The 20,954-nt window shown below is 44.9% G+C and overlaps 1 protein-coding gene across 4 annotated transcripts in view; it reads right to left on the reverse strand.

Moving 5' to 3' along the window:
- ARHGAP25 (Rho GTPase activating protein 25) overlaps positions 1-20,954 on the reverse strand; it is an 87,075-nt gene that overhangs the window by 42,415 nt on the left and 23,706 nt on the right. For 3 of the 4 annotated variants that reach the window (XM_029232055.1, XM_029232058.1, XM_029232056.1), the window contains exon 2: positions 3,750-3,949. In XM_029232055.1, coding sequence (XP_029087888.1) covers positions 3,750-3,949 — 200 coding nt within the window. Of the gene's footprint in view, positions 1-3,749; positions 3,950-4,138; positions 4,366-20,954 lie in introns of those variants that run through there. The other variant, XM_029232057.1, reaches the window with a different exon arrangement.

The raw sequence follows: 20,954 nt of genomic DNA on the forward strand, positions 1-20,954 counted from the left end.
AAAAAAAAAAAAAAAAAAAAAAAAAGAATAAGATTAGCATATAAATCATCCCCTGCTGTTAACTGCTTTTTTCAAAGCAATGATATTATGGACATCTTTCAATTTCAAAAAGTATTAATTTAGGGCATCAACAGCTGAATTATATTCTATCGGATAGATATATAAAAGTTGCCTCACATAACTTAGGCCCTACCACCGGGCATTGTTTCCACATCACTATTATAAACCCCTACATTAGAAATGCAGGGTCAAAGAATTTGCATTTCTAAGAGGCATATTACCCTCCAGAAAGGTTGTACAGATTTTCATTTCCACCAGTTGTGCATGAGAATTCCTGTTCCCTGGTCTTTACTAACATTGGAATTTCTAGAAAATCTTTGCCATTTTGATAAGGGGACAATGGTATCTCATTAACTTCCATTGCATGTCTTTAATTATGACTGAGTGGAGTTTTTACATATGCTTTTTGGCTATTACGTTTCTTTGGGAAATTGCCCATTTACTCATTTTCCTGTTGCTGTTTCTTATAATATTTGAGACTATTTTAAATAGGAAGAATAGTTGTTTACAATTTTTTCTGTTTACTTTTGCATTTTCACCTTATTATTTTGGTTTTTAAGGTACAGACGTTTCTATTTATGGAATTAAATCAGTCTTTTCCTTGTGCTGTCTTTGTTGCTATGCTTAAGAAACACCTGCTTCCCAAAGATCACGCAGATAATCACACTTTCTTCTAGGATTTTTATGAACTTGTTTTCACACGTTAAGTCTTTAACCCATCCAGAATCATGAATGGTGTGAAACATAGTGTGGAAATAGACCTTTATTTTTTCCCAAGAATTTAGTTCATATCTTTCATTTCACATCTAGATATTTGCAATGTCTATGAATCCCAAAACAACGTTAAATGATAGCGTAATGAAAGTATTTTATTTTGAATAGACTTTTCTTTATCTTAATAAAATAATGATGGATATATGAAAAGTCTACAAGGATATCCACTTAATTCTTGTTTGTTATAATAACATAGAAAAATCAGCCCAAATACTCAACTACTTTCTAGGAGGAAATTGGTTAAATAACTTGTAGAATGTCCATAAAATAAGTTATTTTGCCACAACTAAGAATTACATTGTAGAATAATATTTAATAATACTGGACAATATTCAAGACATATTGTTAATTTTTAATTAAAGAATACTATTATACTAATTTTGCATTTAGATGAGTTTCTAAATGTACATGCATAGAAAAAACTGGAAGAATTGAGGATTTAGGTGGTTATTTCTTACTGAAGGGTTAATTATTATTTTCTACTTTGTGATTTTCTGCTTCCTCCAAATTTCCAACTATATACCCATATAGCTTTTGTAATCAAGATATTCACATCCATATAAAATAAAATATTCTGAGAAATTATCATTTTATTCCTTTTTAAAAAAATACTTTTTATATCTGAAATGAGTTTTGGATTTTATCAAATGCTCTTTTCAGCCATCTATTTAGGGGTTGTGTGGGTTTTCTCATTTGACTTCTTGATCTTGACTTATTGGTCTGATACATTAATAGGTTTTCTAAAAAATAAACCATACTTGTCATTCTAGAAGAAGCTCTACCTAATTATCAGACTAATTTAATCCTGAGAGGACTCAGAGTTTCCTCCTCCAAAAGTAAGGGAGACAAGCCAGGACCTCCAATAATTTATTTTACTCTTTGACATCCGTTTATGTTTTTACAAAACAATTTTTTACATGTGCTTCATATCATTTAATCCTGTGACAGATGCAGGCCAGGTATGATTGCCTCATCTTACGAAAGACAAAACGAGGGGTCCAGAAAAATTAAATAATTACTCGGCTAGATGGTAGTAGAGCCAGGAAAAGAACACAAGCTCCCTACTACACCTCACGGAAGTAAGCCTCACTGAACTTCCCTTTCTGCTGCTTTGGGAAGGCTAACACATTATTGCCATCTCCCTCACGCTCCGCAGATGGGAATACTTCCTGCCTCGGCTATTGATGTACCAGGAACCCCATCTTAGCTTGTAATTGCTTGCCTCTGATAGGGTCTGTTCATAAAGTGAAGAAAGTCTGGTTACCACGCACAGGACACTGGGCAAGAACCCAGGCAGTGGTGGGGTCCCTGGCCCCTCTCCAGCCTCTGCAGGGACAGACACTCACAGCCCTCTGAGTGGGGGGCCTGATTAACCGGGCACTGCCGATGCCTCACAGAACCTCAAGCCTGCCCTTAGAGAGAACTGTCCTCTTCCAAATGACCTTCTCTCTTCTTTGCTTACCTGGCCATCCACCTTCAATATCCTCACCCTTCTTGGGGCTTTTTTTCTGGCTCCAGAAAGTTTTAGAGTCTGTCCTCCCTAATAAGTTCCTTGCCCACTCTTCCACCTCCACAGGTATGACTCTAGAAAGGGTGTCCAGTCCTCCTGGCTGCCTTGAGACATACAATTTACACCTGGGGTCTCTCAGCTGTTAACAGCATCCCCTTTTGCTCTCATTCACCACGATGGCCATGAGGAATCAATGAGGCAGGAAGAAAAGACCCGGGCCCAAGATTTACGATCAAAGCCCTCTCTAGCCCCATCCACTCCATCTGGAAGCCCTGTTTGCTGTATTTTCAAGTATATCAGGGATCTGATCATTTTCTTCCAGCCCACTGAGATTCTAAACATAGTAACCTCTCACCTAAATTACCCTTATACCTCCTCCCTTCAGCCTTGGATCTATTTTTGAGCATGGTAACCAGAACCATCTTTTTACAACATAACCCAGGAATGACCCCTTTCTGCCGGGAACCTTGCAAGGCCTGCCATCACCCTCAGTGTAAAGACTCAAGTCCTTACAGTGGACTACAATGTCCTTTACAATTTGCGTACCAACCCCCAGCGCTCCACTCTCTGACCTCATCTCCTCTGATCCTTTCATTCCCTAACTCTGCTGCTCCCACGCTGACCTCCTTGCTATTTCCCACACACATCAGACATGCTCTACCTCAGGGCCTTTGCACTGGCTGTCCCCTCTGCCTGTAGTGCTCTTTACCCAGAGATCTGCCTGGCGGATTGCTTCTCCTCCTTAATCTTTGCTCAAATGTCCCCTTTTTCATGAAGTCATTCTGGCTACCCTTCTTGAAATTGTACCACCTCCCCCAAATGCTTGATCCTCCTAGCCCATTCTATTTTTTCCTCATAGAACTAGTCATTTTCTAACAAACCACATAATTTCCTTATTGATTATGTTTATCTTTCTGCTTCCCCCCTCCCCATCTTCTAAGTTCCACGTGTCAGGGGTGCTTATCTGTTTTAGTCACTGAGTTATTTCAACTCCCTGGAACAGTGTCTGGCGCACAGTAGATGCTCAATAAATATTGATTGAACAGACAAATAAATGAAAGCCCCAAATCAATTTTCCTGAACCCAAATCCACTCTCCCTGAGCCCTTGTGCTCCACATTCCCATCAAGACCACGCTGCCAACCTTGACTTAGCGCTGCGTTTAGGAAGAGCCCCAGCGCTCATCTTGGGGCTCCGTGAAGGAAGATCACCCTGTCATCTCTGCAACTCAGTTTATGTATCTCACAAAGGGTGAGAAGGAGAGAGAGAAGTCCTTTCAAATGGACAGGGGTCTCATCCTAGTAAGAAGCCCCCCTGCGAGTCTGTAGTGATCTCCGGGGCTCCACCCACCTCCCGCACCCAGGAGGGGACAGCCCTGGGAAGGGGGCAAACAGCCAGGCTGGTACCTGTGGCTTCACGTCCTCCTCGTCCTTGTAGTAATAGAGCTGCTGTGCCCTCAGCACGAAGTACCTCTGCTGCCAGTTTTTCACGAGGGACCTCTGCTTCTTCAGCCAACCCATCTTGATGGGTCTTTCCAGTGGGTTGGGGATGGATGCGGGGTGAAAGGCCGCCATCTGCTCTCCGGTCATCACACTCCTTGACCGAGCTGTGGAGAGGGACAGACAGGCGGGCTGACAGGGGCTGTGAGCAGTGTGCAGGGAGGGGCCGGGAAGCGCTGGGCCCCAGCTAGGCCGGGCTCAGGGGTCCAGATCTGCAGCAGAGAGGATGCCCCGGAACCCAGCGGGCCAGCCGAGGGGCTGGCTCCCATCAGCGCCAGCCCTGGGGCCCTACACACTCAAGGTCCGGCAGCTGGAGTCAGCGCCCTCGTTCTGCAAAGCCAGAGATTGGCTGGAGCCTTCTGAAGAGGAAGTGGCCGCAGCATCTGACAAAAGGTGCTTCCTTTTTCCTGCGTGGGAGTCAATATCTGACAAGAGAGGGGAGAAAATAATGCCTCTTGCTCTCAGGGTTCAGGGTGAGTCCCACACAGCTGCAGAGGCAGTCAGAAGCTGCCTGGCTTCTTCCTCACAAGGAGTCACTGTGTTCCCCAACCTCACTGTCCAGTACTGCCCTGCCCCAGCGGCCCCCCAAAGCCCCCCGACCCCTGACAACACAGCCAGCGTGCAGGATGCCAGCACCTCCTGAATCTTCCTGCCCAGTGTCGTCAAGTACTCTCTGTTCCCCGCCCACGGAGAGTGTTCACAGCCCTTTCTGCTGGACCAAGGGCCTCCCTGTAGCTGCCTTCATACTATGTTTTCAGTTGGGCTGTCCCTCCCATGGGGCTGACAGCACACAAGCATTTGAAAATGACATGAATCTGCCACCAAGACACAGATGCAGAATTTGAATCCAGACCCGCCCCCAACCCACTGCATCCTGTAGTTTGCTTTTGTTTTTCACATAAGAGCTCTGCCTCTCATCAGATTAGATCCAGGTGTCTGCAGCTTGTCTCCATGGTAACTCCCACCCAGGATAACTCTCTCCTTTCCTCCTCTCCACAGTGATCCATCAGCCGGCCTGTGGTCCCCTGGGAGTCAACATGTCCTTCCTCTGATTCTCCCCTTCCTTCTTTTGCAGCTGGTTCAACAGTTCCCTTAAAACTGCATTGGAGGGGCTTCCCCGGTGGCGCAGTGGTTGAGAGTCCGCCTGCCGATGCGGGGGACGCGGGTTCGTGCCCCGGTCCGGGGGGATCCCACGTGCCACGGAGCGGCTGGGTCCGTGAGCCATGGCCGCTGGGCCTGCGCGTCCGGAGCCTGTGCTCCGCAAGGGGAGAGGCCACAGCAGTGAGAGGCCCCAGTACTGAAAAAAAAAAAAAAAAAAAAAAAACTGCATTGGAGCTCCGTGTCTCCTCGACCTTATGCCGTGTGCTCCACACTTGCCAGTCCCCAGTGTTTGCATTCTCCTCCTTGCAAGGAAGTCTCCATCTTATAATCCCTTTATCCAGCTTTTGTCAGTCCCCAGAGCATTCACGAAGAAGCTGAACTAAGCCAACTCCACTCTCATCCAATCTCATCTCACCTGGTAAAGACCAGTTTTTCCTTTCTTTGCTTTTTGACCCTGGGTACATTATGCAACTTCTCTGAGCCTCAGTTTCCTTGCTTGTGAAATTAGGATCATCATAGCCCCTATTCTATGGAACTGTTGTGGAGATTAAACAGGTTAATATATATAAACCACTTTGCACAGTCCCTGGTCCAAGGTGAGCAAATGTCACTCATTATTTTTATCAACAGATGACTTTACTTCCTACTGCAAAGATGGAGATCATCTTCGAGAACCTCCTAAACTTCCCTCTTCGTTTCGAAATATTGCTGCATTGTCAAACTTTCCCTCTTCCTCTATTCCCATTTTCAATGCATTGAATCAACAGCTTCTCTCATCGCTTTTGATTCCTTTCTTTCTATCTCCCTCTAGGCCTATAGTTTTTGTCTTTTATTTATATTCATGACTTGCTTTCAAATACCAGAATTTTATACAGCATTACAGAGTCTTTCTTCCACTGAGTCTAACTGGATCCGGAATTATCACCCTATTTACATAGCTCATCCTGGATTGCTGTCTGAAGTGGACTCTACCCTAACTGGGATCCCTCAACCCCACAAGTGGCCTGCGCTCCTGTCACATACCCTCATTCCCAAGGTGCCAACTTGCAGTCACCCCTCGCCTCCCACCAGGGACTGGAGAGATCATCCTATTCTATACACCAGGGCACAAGACACACTTGATTCAACCTCCTATGAGACAGATATCATAAGAGTGCAGATGCTCCCATACCCCGTTGCAGTAAAAAGTAACTTGACATTTTGATGAAAATTTAGCAGTGTGTTAGCAAAGGGTTTGCTTTATATCCATGTGTCCCGGCACGCCAGCTAAGAATTTTATCTTTGATCTTAATCTTCAGTTCATTGCAATCTTCAAGACCTTCCATCTGTAACTCAAAGAACAGCTACTCTGGAGCTGATCACTTGCTCTAAGGCCGTTTAAGTGATCTGAAGGAAACAGAGGAGGGTTTGGGCAGGAATACAGTGGGGAGGAGAGAACTGGAAGAACCGTACCCAGCTCTGTGTCTCTCTAGGTCAGCAACTGTAACATGGAAAGACTCACATTCGTGCTAGAAACAGGGCAGAGATGGAAAGAATGGTTGGCACACAGGATTTCTGAAGAGTGAGGGATTCTGGCAGACGCACGGGGATTTTCCCTCCCCTCGGTAGGCTCTGCCCAGCCCAGTGTGACTTCTCTGCTCATCCAGCCGAAGCAGTATCAGACTTGGGAGGGAGGGCTTCTAGGCTTCTAGTGTGATACCACCAAAGGCAGCCAGCACAGGAGAGGAGGAAAGCAGGTGGGTGCCACGTGGTGGCTGTGAAGACTCAGGTCCCCGCAGACTCAGGCTACCCCCAGAGACCCACAGGAACTGTTCGGACTGCTCTAGAAAATGGGAGAAACTGAAGAACTCCAACAAGAATTGGAGAAGTAGGATAGGGGGAGCGGGGGCCAAAAAGACACCGTAGACTGAAGAGAATGAACCCAGCACAGAAGAATTCAGCTGCTGGGGTAGCTCTGGGAAACTTTTTTATGCTCTGTAGTGGCCAAAACAATAATAGCAAAAACAAATATGCAACACTCAAAACCTCCCCCTAGAAGCATCTGTGCACTGCAGAATGGCCTGGCAAAGGAAGAGTAGATATGAGAATGTTATGTTCTCCTACTTGGCCAAGAAGGGTCTTGATGTCCTTGTGACAAGTAGGTGAACACTTTGTCCGTATGCATGGGATCAAGGTCTTGGCTAACCATCTGTTATATTTCAGAAATGATCCCATTCACCCATACATCCACCATACATGATATGACTGTGGGCACTGGGCCTTGAGCACAGATGGCTCAGAGCAAACTGACACTGCTCCAATCAGGCCTGAACACTGGGGAGATGACAGCAGGGGTTCTGATGAGACAGTAACGAAGCAGGGGCTCCTTCCGTCCCATATCAGAGCCATCTCCCACCTCGGCCCTCAGTATGGCTCATCGGCCAGCCCTATCATGAGTGATTCAAATAGCAGAGAAGAAAGCCTGGTGGACCCTGAGTTGGACTTGTTTTTTGACGACTTTCCTCGTTCGTTCCTTTGAACAGTCTCTCTTGTCTGTGGGTGTGACATGTTCCCGGATAAAGTAAACAAAGAGATCTGTTACTATTTCTAGAGCTGTTTCTCATAATGAAAATAATAACCGTGATAAGCTTTGCTTGTGAGCCAGTCATCACATACAGAGCGCACGATCCCAGCCCTTCGGGAAGGAGGTCTGAGCCAGGCTGTGGGCTGGAGTGGGGGCCGGGGGAAGACCAGCAAAAGGCGGGTAGCTGGACGGCAGTTGCTAAGAGTTTGGAGGTGGGAAACCCACCCGTACTCTAGTAGATAAAAAAAGAACAAGCCCCCAGCACTGCACTGTCCAGTACTGTAGCCACTTGCCGGGACATTGAAATGAATTAAAATAAATTAAATTCAGTTCCTCGGTCACATCAGCCACATTTCAAGTGCTCAGTAGCAGCCCATATGGCTCATGGCTACAGTAATGGACAACACAGGGAGAGAATATTTCCATCATCACAGAAAGGTCTATTGGTTGGCACTTCTGGGAATCTGAATAGTACCATTACCAAGCCTGAGACAAAATGGGCCATAAAGGTGTGGGTAGCATTTCATCAAAGAGAGAAATCAAACTGCAAGGTCCCGAAAAGTAGCTTCTTTTCAGAGTGAGAAGTTCAACCTTGATCTGAGAGCTAACAGGGAGCCATCTCACGTACCTAAGCAAGGGAGGTTCATGATAAAATAGAGAAAAGTTAAGTAATTGAACCGCATAGGCTGCATTTTGGTCTGCAGGTGAGGGAGGGCAAGAAGAGACATAGAAGGAAGACACATGAAAGAAGTTCCACAGTCTCAGGGGTGCTGTTTCTGCAGTAGAAGGTAGCTGCTTTTTGCCCCAAGTTGGAGCGAGAAAAAAATTAAAGGAGGAAATATAAACAGGGAAGTCAGTTTGGGAGGCATTATCACTTCCTCTCTTTATCTTCTCATCTTCTGACTCCACCCTCCCCCCACAGAAAATCAATCACAAAATCTTCTAGGGTCTACTTCTGAGATATTTCTTCCATCTTCTGTCAACTCTGCATGAGTTTAGATTCTGTTTTAGAGGCTCCGAACATGTGAGATGGGAATAGTTCAATCAAAGCTGGAAAACCACTGAAGGTATTTTCTCAATATGTTGATCTGAGCAGTGCATTAGTCTGGGAACCTTGTTTAAATAAAGTTGAAAAGGGAGTAGAATATACATAGCTTACCCCCAGACACCCTCTCCTGAGCTGTAGACTCATCTACCCGACTGCCCGCAGGTACCTCCGTAAGGATCTCCAGGTCACGTGATGCTAGTTGAACTTACCGTCTTTGTCCCCCTACCTCCTACCGTTCCCCGGGCTTATGTGACAAACACACCCAAGCCTGCTTTTCTATGGTTTGCTGTGACTGACTACTCCCCGGTCAACCAGCCAAACAAGAAGGCTGACCCATTCCTACAGTCCTCACAATCAATAGCTCTCTTTCTCTCTGATCCCTTCTCTCTACCCCTACCTGGTTTTCTTGGCCCATTTATCCTCTCCCTGGATTGCCGCAATAGTTCCCTGTCCTGTCTCCCTCCTACCAGTCTCATCTCTAATCCACTGATGACATTGTTTGTGACATGGTCCTTCTGAAACACAAATCTGATCATGTTACTCTTTGACCTAGAAGCCTTCAGTGACCCTCCAACATCTTCATCCTAAAAGATGAAGACTAAACTCCCTACCATGGGGTTCAGAGTCCTTTGTGATTCTCCTGTTGCATCTCCTGCTCTCTTCCTGCATACCCATTCTGCACTCCATCCATGACGGTATTCCATTCCCTCTGCTGGACTCTTCTCCCCACCCATTCTCACCCACCCCCAGTTCTTGAAATGTTCTTGTTCGTCCTTCAAGACTTACTTCCGGCCACACCTCCCATGAGAAGCCTTCTCAGCCCAGCCAGACTGAGTCACACCCTGGGCTCTATTCCCTCTTAACTGGGGACACATATCCTTCAAATCACTTATCATCCCTCCTGGTGCTATTTCTTACTCTGTCTTCCCTCTCCACTTGAACTCTAAGAGGACAGGGGCTCTGCTTTTATGCTTAGCCTTGTTCACCCTGTATCCCCCACATCTAACACAGTGCTGACAAAGAGAGGGCAGGGTGAGTTAGCAGAGAGCACAGGCTTCTACATACGCAGCCTTGGGTGAATCGTGTTCTGTCTCGGAGAGCCAGTTACTTTCTCTGTGAAACTGTGATAATAATACATAGCTCGTGGAGTGGCCAGTCTATAAGGATTAACAAAGATAAGTGGACGGGCCCCAGCCAATGTCTGCCTCTTAAAACATGGGCATTAAATGGAAGCTATTATTGTTAGCAGTATTATCGTAGGATGGACTGGATGTTATGTGAAATGAGAGAAAAGGAAGAAGAGATGAAAGGGAAGAGAGGAAAGGAGGGAGAGAGAATGAGGAAAGGAAAAAGGGAAGAGACTAGCTGGACAGTGTACAAAATTCCAGGTGTGAATCCGGAGGCCTGAATTAGGATGGCGGCCAGGGGAATGGAGAGCGTAGGAGAGGCAGTGATGAGGCAGACCACCAGAGCTCCATAGCTGGCTGAACAGGAGGTGGGTGGGAGTTTGGGGTTTGGGTGGCTCAGGTGAGGGGCCTTCTCCATCCATTCATCCAATGCACATTGGCTGAGCCCTTGGCACACGCCGGGAGCAGTGACTGGGTCTGGGATCTAAGATCAACCAGACCCTGCCCCACAAACATTCAGAGACCTGAGAGACCTGAGAAGCTGGGAAGGAAGCAGAGAACGTGGTGGGTTGGAATAGGCAGGAAAGTCTTGTTCTGGGTGTGATGATATATGTGGGTGGACTGAGAGATTTTGACTTCCCCAGAATTCTAGTTTCGACAGGTGAGGCCTGTGGGTTCAGAAGGAGCTTACTGGGGAAAAAGAGGTGCAAGTGAAAGCCAGGATGTGAGAATCTCTGATCTGGAAAGTAACATAATAGATGTTCAGAAATCAAAGAAAAGGCTGATCCCAGAGGAGAATAGCATTAACTCAAGGCACCGGAGATCAACTTAGATACAAGACAGAGAAGGTTACCGTTTGCCTTGGGACTTTACAGAGAGCTTGCATTAGGTATCAGTGTGGGAGAAAAGAAATGCAGCAAGAAAATCCACTATCCCCAAGAGCTTAGCAATGGAGCAGGGGTTGCTTCCTGGAAGGGGAGTGAAAGGAGAGAGGCTGCCATCTTGTGCCAAGCAAATATCCAGGGCCAGTTTTGGTCCATCTCACACCCCTGGGCCAGGAGCTGTCCTGGGGGAGAAGATGGTGCCCCTGGATGGATGGATGCAGCCACTCTCCAGGGTAACAGCTTGATGATAGGAGCACCAACTGGGTTTCAGCCCTGCTCACCCTTTCTGCCAAAACTCTTGACCATGCACTTACACAGACATCCACGTTCTGCAAGAGGACTCTTAAGGACATAAAGCACCATTCAGAAGCAAGAGGTACTTTACAAAGAAGTGGGGGTTTTTGGGGGGTTTTTTTTGGCGGTACGCGGGCCTCTCACTGTTGCGGCCTCTCCCATTGCGGAGCGCAGGCTCCGGACGCGCAGGCTCAGCGGCCATGGCTCACGGGCCCAGCCGCTCCGCGGCATGTGGGATCTTCCCGGACCGGGGCACGAACCCCTGTCCCCTGCATCCGCAGGCGGACTCCCACCCACTGCGCCACCAGGGAAGCCCACAAAGAAGTGTTTGAGTTTCTGATCTCAGTGTTCTCTCTCAGAAAATGATATTTGGCTGTGTAGGTGAGCAGAAGGCCCCATGGCTCAGGAATAAATATCTTTTTTTCTTAATTTATTTTTTTATTGACGTATAGTTGAATTACAATGTTGTGCTAATTACTGCTGTACAGCAAGTGACTCAGTTACACATATATACATTCTTTTTCAATTCTTTTCCATTCTGGTTTACCACAAGATATTGAATATAGTTCCCTGTGCTATACAGTAGGACCTCATTATATATCCATTCTAAATGTAATAATTTGCAGCTATGGTACTAACCCCAAACTCCCAGTCCGTCCCTCTCCTTCCCCCTACCTCACGCATGGCAACCACAAGTGTGTTCTCTATGTCTGTGAGACTGTTTCTGTTTTGCAGATATGTTCATTTGTGCCTTATTTTAGATTCCACATGTAAGTGATATCATATGGTATTTGTCTTTCTCTTTTTCACTTACTTCGCTTAGTATGATAATCTATAGTTTGTATCCGTGTTGCTGCAAATGGCATTATTGCATTTTTTTTATGGCTGAGTAGTGAGGAATAAATATCTTTGTGCCTTTATCGCATGTCTGCAGGTTATAAGGTGCTAGAGCTATGGAGAGGTTCTTGAGGGCAAAGACCACGTCTTATTCATTTTAGTATCCTGAGGACCCTCACTGTGTCTGGCTTAGAAAAGTTAATTGGAAGGAACAAAGAGAGGAAGAAAGTGTACACGTGTGTGTGTGTGTGTGTGTGTGTGTGTGTGTGTTAACGCTGAATAAAGTTCAAATAGAAAATTCATAGGATGGATTCTCTACAACAAAGAAATTCATATCCTTTAAATCAACCAATCAGAAAAATTTCTTGGGCATTTCTTATGTGCAGGGCGTGGTGCTAGGTAATGTGCAGAGTTTAAAAAATAGAGGAAGCTCTCTAAATTAGTGAACTCGAGACTGTGAGGCTTCAAATATTTGCTGTGCACCCTGGCACACAAAAATGCATTCTATTGCACCCTGCTGCCAACAGCTGCCTCCATCCCAGCCCTAGTTCTTGATGGGCCAGAGCTCTGTCATGTTCTCCTTGCATAAAGAAGGAGATTCATAATCAATCACAAACCATGAAATGTGAAAAGACGGAGGCTCAGGCATCAGAAAATAGGTTCCCAGGGGCAGGGATTTTTATAAATTTTTTTCACCAATCAAACCACACCTTCTAGAAGAGCATTTGGCCAATTGAAGGTTCTCAATAAATGTTTCTTGAGTGAATAAAATAAACATTTTAGAGAGAAATGTGAGTCACCTTGAGGCATTTTACATTTGCAACAAACGTTGACTGATCTACCCATTTGTGGGATTTCTAGATGTGTTCACTTGAGCCCATGCAAGCAGAGCAGCCAGGGAAGATAGAATCCCCGATGTAATAATGATCCCCACCGACAGTGACGTATTTAATGAGGTCTTACCTGCGCTAGACACCATGCAAGCACACTTATCTATCAAGGCATCCTGGTTGAAGGCTCACCCTACCTCTTCATGGTAAGCTCTGTCTTACAGACCAGGAACTGGAGCTCATAGAACTGAAGTGATTTGCCCAGGTACACGGCTAGAAATCTAATTTCAAAGCCCAATATCCATACCTAGGCCACACAGCCCACAGAGAGGCACATACTCTAGTGGTAAAGAGAGGTGCCTAGACTGAGAATCATGTGTAATAATTCACAGGGTTAGACAGTAAGGGTGAGATGAAAAGGGGACGGGCCACTATTCCCATCACGGAGACACCAGCCTCGGCCTCCACCCATTCTGCCGCAATGTTACGCATAAACCACTTTGTGCTACCTTTTCCTTCCATCCTAAGCTCTGCACGGCTCAGCAGGCCTTGATGAAAGAGTGATAGGGAAGTAACACTGAAGCCTCCAGCCCAGCCCTGAGGCTGTCCTAACACCCCGTCAGGAAAATGGACATATTACTGGTCCTGCCACGACTTACTGGCTCTCTGCACAAGCTCCTTTGAAGAGACCTAAGGATCCTGACCGAAGCCCAGTGGGGCTGAGGCGTGGGAGAGAGGAGCACGGAACCAACCCGAGGGGGGCCCAGCACTCGGCCCACAGGGCAGCTCACAGAGGGCCCCCCACCCTTGCTGAAGAGGCAGCCCTGGAAGCCGTGGGAAACAGCAGGCCCCCGCATGGCTGCCTCCCTGGAGATGGTCAGTAGGGGTCCAAACACCATTGTGTACACCCGACACACACTCACACCCACACCCACACACTCACACACTCACCCACACACTCACACACTCCCACTCATACACTCACCCCACACACACACACACTCATACACACACTAACCCACACACACACTCACTCTCTCACACACACTCACACACACTCACGCATGCACTAACCCACACACTCACACTCACTCACACACATTCACACACCCACACACACTCACACCCACACCCACACATTCGCACACCACACTCACCCACATGCACCCACACGCACACTCTCACACACACGCACCCACATGCACACACTCACACCCACATCCACACACACCGCCAACACACTTGCAGACCATCAGCCTGTCTAGTTATCAGACTGTGGGAAGACAGCCCTCCTAGAAGAAAATTAAGTCTTTTAACTTCAGAACCTCCAGGCCCACTTTCTTTACCTCTTTTCTCTTTTCCTTGTCAAAGGCAAACTGACCTCTTCTTTGAAACACCCACCATTCAGGGGGGTGGGGAAATTTAAAAATCTTTCCACTCTCAAAACCTGGCATTTAGACTTCAGGATAAATTTATCCTGTGATTACTCTCTTGGATTTTTTTTTTTTAATTCTCAGTTTCTTTTTTAACTTGGGCTTAAAAAACTTTGCTCCACCCCCAACCCCCCAAAAGGTAATGAGATGTGAGACTGAGGACAGCCAAGGGGCTTTCTCTGTGCACCCAGAATTCAGTCACACGGGCCTTCCCAGGCCGCTTGCCCTGAGACACATTTACACAACCTAATTCAAAGAAATACCTAAAGTTGTTCCCTGAATACCCGTCTCCAGACCCAGGAACTGAGCAGGTTTAATTTCCCCATGTTCTATAGCTCATAGAAATTTATTGTTTGACAAGTGAGCCTTTCAATGTAAAAAAGCAAACTCTGCTTCGCAAAGGGATTTAGCACACGTAGCTACGTCTTTTGCAGGAAGAAGCAAAAATGCGGTCTCTGTAGCATATGAAGAAGAGAGAGAGAGCTGGATTTCTGTTTCTTCTTCAGGCTTGCAAGTTCTACACTGTGAATCCGCCTGACTAGGCTGCCTTTCCAGGGCCGCCCTTCTGGTGTTCATTCTGGAGCTTGCGTGTCTCGGGAATGTGGAGAGCAGTTGTCTCTTGTGGGCCTGTGTCTCCATCCATTGCAACACTTCACCAGCCCCCTCGGCCTATCTTTGCATAACAGGAAGCCAAGCATAAAAACAAGAAGCATGCAGAATTGTGAGTGCTTCCGACTAAACACTGCTTGGAACTGCCTCTTCCTCAGCACATGGTGTAGTGGAGATTTGGCAATCGGGTGGCACACACACCCCGAGGTCCACACTGTGGCCCCTTAACTGTATCCAAGCTAACTGGCTTCCCAGATATGGATGGAAGGAAGGACTTTGCATCATTAACACAGTAAGCTAGAAGAACTATTGACCCTTCCACTGTCAAAGCCAGTCATTTGCTCCAGGTAAGGGGTTTTGCTTAGTCACTAGCATTCATAAATACGTAGTGCATTAGAATGCTTGAAGTATTTATATTTTATAAGCCCAACTAAATTCTGTGGCTCTAGTAACTCACAGCAGTGACCCAACCAGGCCATTGCCTAAGGGCTGGCCCCAATAATCAAGCACTGGGCCTTGATGAAGCTACAAGCTATTAACCAGCCTACAGATGTCACTCCAGTCTGTTCCCGAGGCCCTCTCTGGTCCTCGGGAATAGTGATTGTTAACCGTACAGTTCTAATAAGAGTGTGAACAATGAACAATTGTTGCAGCGGAATGGGCCTGGCATACAAGTCATAATAGGTTTCTCTTACTCTACAATCTGATAAAACGATTCTTTTTTTATTAATTTTTATTGGAGTATAGTTGCTTTACAATGTTGCATTGCTTTCTGCTGTACAGCAAAGTGAATCAGCTATACATATATATATATATATATATATATATATATATATATCTCCACTCATTTTTGGATTTCCTTCGCCTTTAGGTCACCACAGAAGACCAAGTAGAGTCCCCTGTGCTATACAGTAGGTTCTCATTAGTTATCTATTTTATACATAATAGTGTATATATGTCAATCCCAACCTCCCAATTCATCCACCCCCCTCCCTGCCTTGTTATCCATGTTTGTTCGCTACGTCTATGTCTCTATTTCTGCTTTGCAAAGAAGTTCACCTGTATCATTTTTCTACAATCTGATAAAAGATTCTATTAAAAATGGAGGCCATTAGATTATGGATGGAGGACAGAGGACACGCATAAATTATTAATTAGTTTCATAGGTGTGATTAGGAAATAGAATGCCCATATTTTCAAAGATGCATACTTAAGCATGGGGAATAAAATTACACAGTGTTTGGGATTGGCTTTAAAATATCTCAGCAAAGAAAAGAGAAACAAAGGAATAAAGCAGATGTGACAAATTCTTCATAATTTTGAATTTCAGTAATGGATATACATGGCATTTCATTATATTTATTCTCTATGTTGGTGTTTGAAATGTATGTATAATAAAAAAATCTTTTTCAAGATTCTACTAGGCCTTAAAAAATAAATTCTTTTAGGCTTAAGATTTTTTCACACATCAGCTATTGCCCTGAACTTCAACTTGCTGGTTTTCCCAGGCCTGCATTTCCAGACCTGTTAGTTATTCCTCTGAGCACAGTGAAGTGATGTTACACAGATGTTCTACCACACACGTACACATTCACCCGCCCCGGACAGATCCAGCCCCTCCGTTGCCCCCGCACTGTCACTTTATCAGTTAATGAAGGGGAAGAACCGAGGGACTCCTGATGCTTCCAGTTATGGATAATATTTCCTGTAAAGTCAGCTTTTACTCAAACTGTTAATGGTGGTGATGGTCTGTCTGTGTACATGTACACACACACAGACGCGCGCGCACACACACACACACACACACACACACACACACACACATAATTCCCCAGGGTCACAGAAGGAGCTTAAAAAAACAGCTGTTGCAAGGAAGGCAAAGAGACTTGCTAGACAATTCCTTCTGACCGGAAGTAACCTCTGGGACATCGGAGGCCTAGTTCAAGATCAATGGAAAGAATAGAGTGACTGATTATCAGCGTTTACAATGACAAAGTTGGCGGAAGTGCTGGTTCATAGGCTATTGGGGCCTGGTAGATGGCCAACACTGGATGATAGCCTCCCCTCCAGCCCTGTAGCAAGCAGGCAGGCAGGCAGCCTAGAGCAGTGGAAGGTGTATCTGACTGGGCATCAAGAGACCCAGATTCAAGTTCCAGCTCAGACACAAACCAGCTGTGTAACTCTCAGGGCCTTTCTGAGTCTTCATTTCTTCATTTGTAAAATAAAAGGATGGAAATAAACCATCTTGAATGCTTTTCCAACTCTAAATTAAAAAAAGAATTTTTCAACTCTAAATGTTTTTGATTGACCTATCAAACATCTTTCAGCCAATACTTTGTGCTGTAATCCTGTTTTTAATGTGCAACATGTCTAACTTAATTTGCCAACTCAGGGAAGAATCCAGTTCCATATCAAGGTCACAGGTCTGTAGTGATACGTTTATGTAATTGATTAAGAAAAATGAATTTGGCAAAAGACATAATCTTGGTGATTTTAATCAAACACAGATGGTTTGACACGTCCTGGTTAGAGTGTGAATTTCGATATTAGGCTAAAGAAGATCCCCTAAGAAGTCCCAGTAATAATACAGGGTAGGAGGTACAAAGACAAAAGCCACTGTAACTATTACTCAAGGGCTGACAATTAAACAGGCTGCGTGATCGATTTATTCTGGGGTGATACCTTAGCTCCCAAATATTACAGACCCCATCATCTTTCTGGATGCATCTCTCCAACCTTTTGTTTGTTTGTTTTGTTTTGTTTTTGCGGTACGCGGGCCTCTCACTGTTGTGGCCTCTCCCGTTGTGGAGCACAGGCTCCGGACACGCAGGCTCAGCGGCCATGGCTCACGGGCCCAGCCGCTCCGCGGCATGTGGGATCTTCCTGGACCGGGGCATAAACCCGTGTCCCCTGCATCGGCAGGCGGACTCTCAACCACTGCGCCACCAGCGAAGCCCCATCTCTCCAACTTTAAACCAGGCTTTACATACCAACATCTGCAAATACATCCATGCCTTTTTGACCAAGAAGCCTTCTACTAACTTAGTTGAGATAATAATGAATGTATCTTAAATTTATTTACAAAGGTATTCACTGCAGCATTGTTGCTTGAAAAATGTAAACAAGTAAATGTCCAACAACATGGAATCAGTTGAACGAAGTATGGTATACTCATAAAGTAAAATACTATATACCATTAAAGTTGATGCTTTCCTGAGTTATAATGACGTGGAAAAAAAAATAATAATGACATGGAAAACATTGAATTTATGTAGTTAGGTTAAAAACTGCTTCCTCCAATATACACAGGATGACTCCATTTTGTTAAAAATACACACACACACACACACACTATAGTGTAAGAAAGTCATAAATACATGTGTGGTGTAGCACAGAAAAACATAATGCAAGATTCACACGAGACTGGTGTAGGGTTATAGGTTATTTTCCTGATAGGTGGGATTATGGGTAATTTTTACGTCTTCTCATGCTGTCATTTTTTCGTAAAGGGAACAAAAGTTATTTGTAAAATCTCTACATCAGCTTTTTCTTCAATGATCTACAGGCTGTCTCCTAAATTAAAAAATTTAAAACTTAACATGAGTCAAGAAAGAACTGACTGAGAGGAATCAGTCCCAACGTTAGGAAGAATTTTCATAATCTAAACCAAAGTGAATTCCAAAAGTTTTCAAATAGAGCATTTCAGAAGCTAGCTATGCTCTCTTGGGCAAATCACCCTTCCCTGCCTGATGGGATTACTTACCAGCAGGATACAATATATAAATGTCCTTTATGAAATATACAGTAGGTATAGGTTTGCTTATTATTATTGTCATTTACAAGAATAATTTTTGCAGACCTTAGTTTCTGCAGATATAAAATGAGGCTGTTGAACAGGATGTTTGCTAAGGTCCTTCTAGACCCCAAATTCTTCTACTCTTTGTATATGAGCAGTTTCTACTAATACCATAATGTGCTCAGAGTGTCGAATTAGAGAAAAGGCAAGCAGAGCAGACTCATTATTTAGGAAAGAAAATAAGAGAGAATGTGCTCAGCGAGGGAGGGAGATCAGTATAGTTTGGAGGGTCAGCCCAGACATCACAGAAACCATAGAACCAGAACAAGTTCTTTGGGGCTGAGAAAGGGCAGGGCTTGGGGAAAGAGAAGAGTCAGCAGAAAGGCTTGAGGGAGCACAAGGGGGTGCTCTGGGGGAGCCCAGGAAGGAAGGAGCCCCTGAAATTCTGGACGGTTTGACCCCATGGTGTAACAGCCCCATTTCCAAATTTCCATCAAAATGACCAGAGAATGACTTCAGTGATAACAATGGGAAATGGGAAATGAAAGTAAAAGTAAGGAAGCATGCTGTCTGTGAGCTATTTGTGGAGAGGAGGATTTCTGTGAGCTGGAGGCTAGGCAGGACCAAACTGAAAGAGCCGACCAACCCACAGTTCAGTGTCTGTGGAGGAGAAATTGTCCACGAGAGTGGGATGGTCCCCCAAAGAATCTGCACCACCTCCTAGAGGGGGCCAGCAGCACTCGATGTGGGGAACGGAGGGAGGCCCCCAGAGCACAAAGGCCTGGCTGGGCATGCTGTGCTATCTCCAGCTTACCCCAGGGGCTGAAAGTCCCGCCAGCAAAGCAAGGGGTGGGAGGGCCTGCCTTGCTGGCTCCTAACCTGGGCCATTGAACCAGTGAGAGCAGGGAAGACTTTTCCAACTAACCTGGGGCTTCGCCAAGGAGAAAAAAAAGAAATTCTCCATGAACAGAGACTCACTCCCTAAACTGAATGCTTCTTAAAAAGTCACAGGTACGCTTACCATGCCACCCAGCAATTCCACTTCTAGGAATCTCCTCACGAGAAGTGAAAGCACACGTCCACAGATTTCTTGTATGCAAGTGTTTCCAGCAGTGTTATTCATAATGGTCAAACTGGAAACGATCTAGAGTCCATCAGCTGCTGGATGGATGAACACAAAGTGCACAGTTGTGCAATGCAACACTGCCCCCAAATAAAAAGGAATGAAGTGCTGATACAAGTTACAAGATGGCAACCCTCAAGAACTTTATGCAAGTGAAAGACACTGAATGCAAAAGACAGCATATTGCAAATCCATGGAAGAAAAGTACCCGGAAAAGTCAACATTATAGAGACAGAAAGCAGATGGGAGGTTGCCTGGAGCTGAGGGTAAAAGTAGAGATTGGCCGCAAATGGGCAGGAGGGAACTTTCTGGAAAGATGAAAGTCTTCTAAAACTGAATTGTGGTAATTGCTGTACAAGGACCAATTCCTCACTCATTTTATAAAGACCATTTAAAATAGATCATAAACTTCACAGAGTGAGAGATTTGCCTGTTTTTCCACTCAGGTAGCCCAAGTGTCTAGAATACTCCAAGAATGAGGATATTTCAATGTTAGGAAAACTATTCAATGGTTTATTACAGCAATAGGTAAAAGAATTGAAAAGCCATATGTTTTCAAAACATTGTGAATTTACATTTGATAAATTTCAATATCGATTGATATTGCAAAATTAATTATCAAGAATAGAATACTTTCTTAGGTGGTAAGGAGTGTCTATCTCAAACCAATGAGAGGTAGCTGAAAGAATGCTCTATGTTGCTGAAAATTCAACTACTGAAAATTGAAAAACTCTTCAAGAAAACTTCAAGAAAAAGTTCTTAGGAGCAAGGCCAAGTGTTTGGTGTTTAGCTGTGTAAGGAAAAGTGATGAAGGTGAGAGTTTCAAAGAAACACAAAATGACACAACAGAAAATTTCTGACACTTCTACTGTGGCATATACTCGAGAGCTGTGGAATGTGTGAACATTTCCATTGCTGTGACATTTTACAATTCCTTTAAAAATTTTTTGAGGATTCACAGAAGAAATCATTCTAAAATCCATGAAACTTAACCCAATAGAAAAAAAAAATCAATGTCAAGGTCTTGCTTAGAGCTACTGATGTGGGAAATCACTGAGATTTTACTTCTTCATAAAATATTATTATTTACCAGCATTTCTATCCATTTCAGGCTATGCTTCACGGTACTTGAGCGAGGCTTCGCAGGAGGCAGAATTTCCCCTGTGACTCTGCCGCTGACATCCTGCAGTTCTGTTTCCTCTTCAAAGCTGTCAAACTTTATCAGCTGTCTGAAAAAAATGCTCTAGGGGTTTTCCCTATTATCGCCCAAGGTCCTCAGAAAAATGTTAGGATTTCTTCTGAAAGCATCTGTCTGAAGTGTGGGCTTCCTCGACAGGCAGACACAGACCTTCGCCCTGATCCTTCTCTCTGTGGCTGGCCACCCCTTGACAGTCCTCCCAGCCTCTGCACCACATCACTTGGTGCCCACAGAAGATCTAGAAGAACATCATTCTTCTTTCTTTTTCC

Source organism: Monodon monoceros, unplaced genomic scaffold (genome assembly GCF_005190385.1).
Source record: "Monodon monoceros isolate NGI ecotype Baffin Bay Population unplaced genomic scaffold, NGI_Narwhal_1 Super_Scaffold_19, whole genome shotgun sequence".
Classification (NCBI taxonomy): Eukaryota; Metazoa; Chordata; class Mammalia; order Artiodactyla; family Monodontidae; genus Monodon; species Monodon monoceros.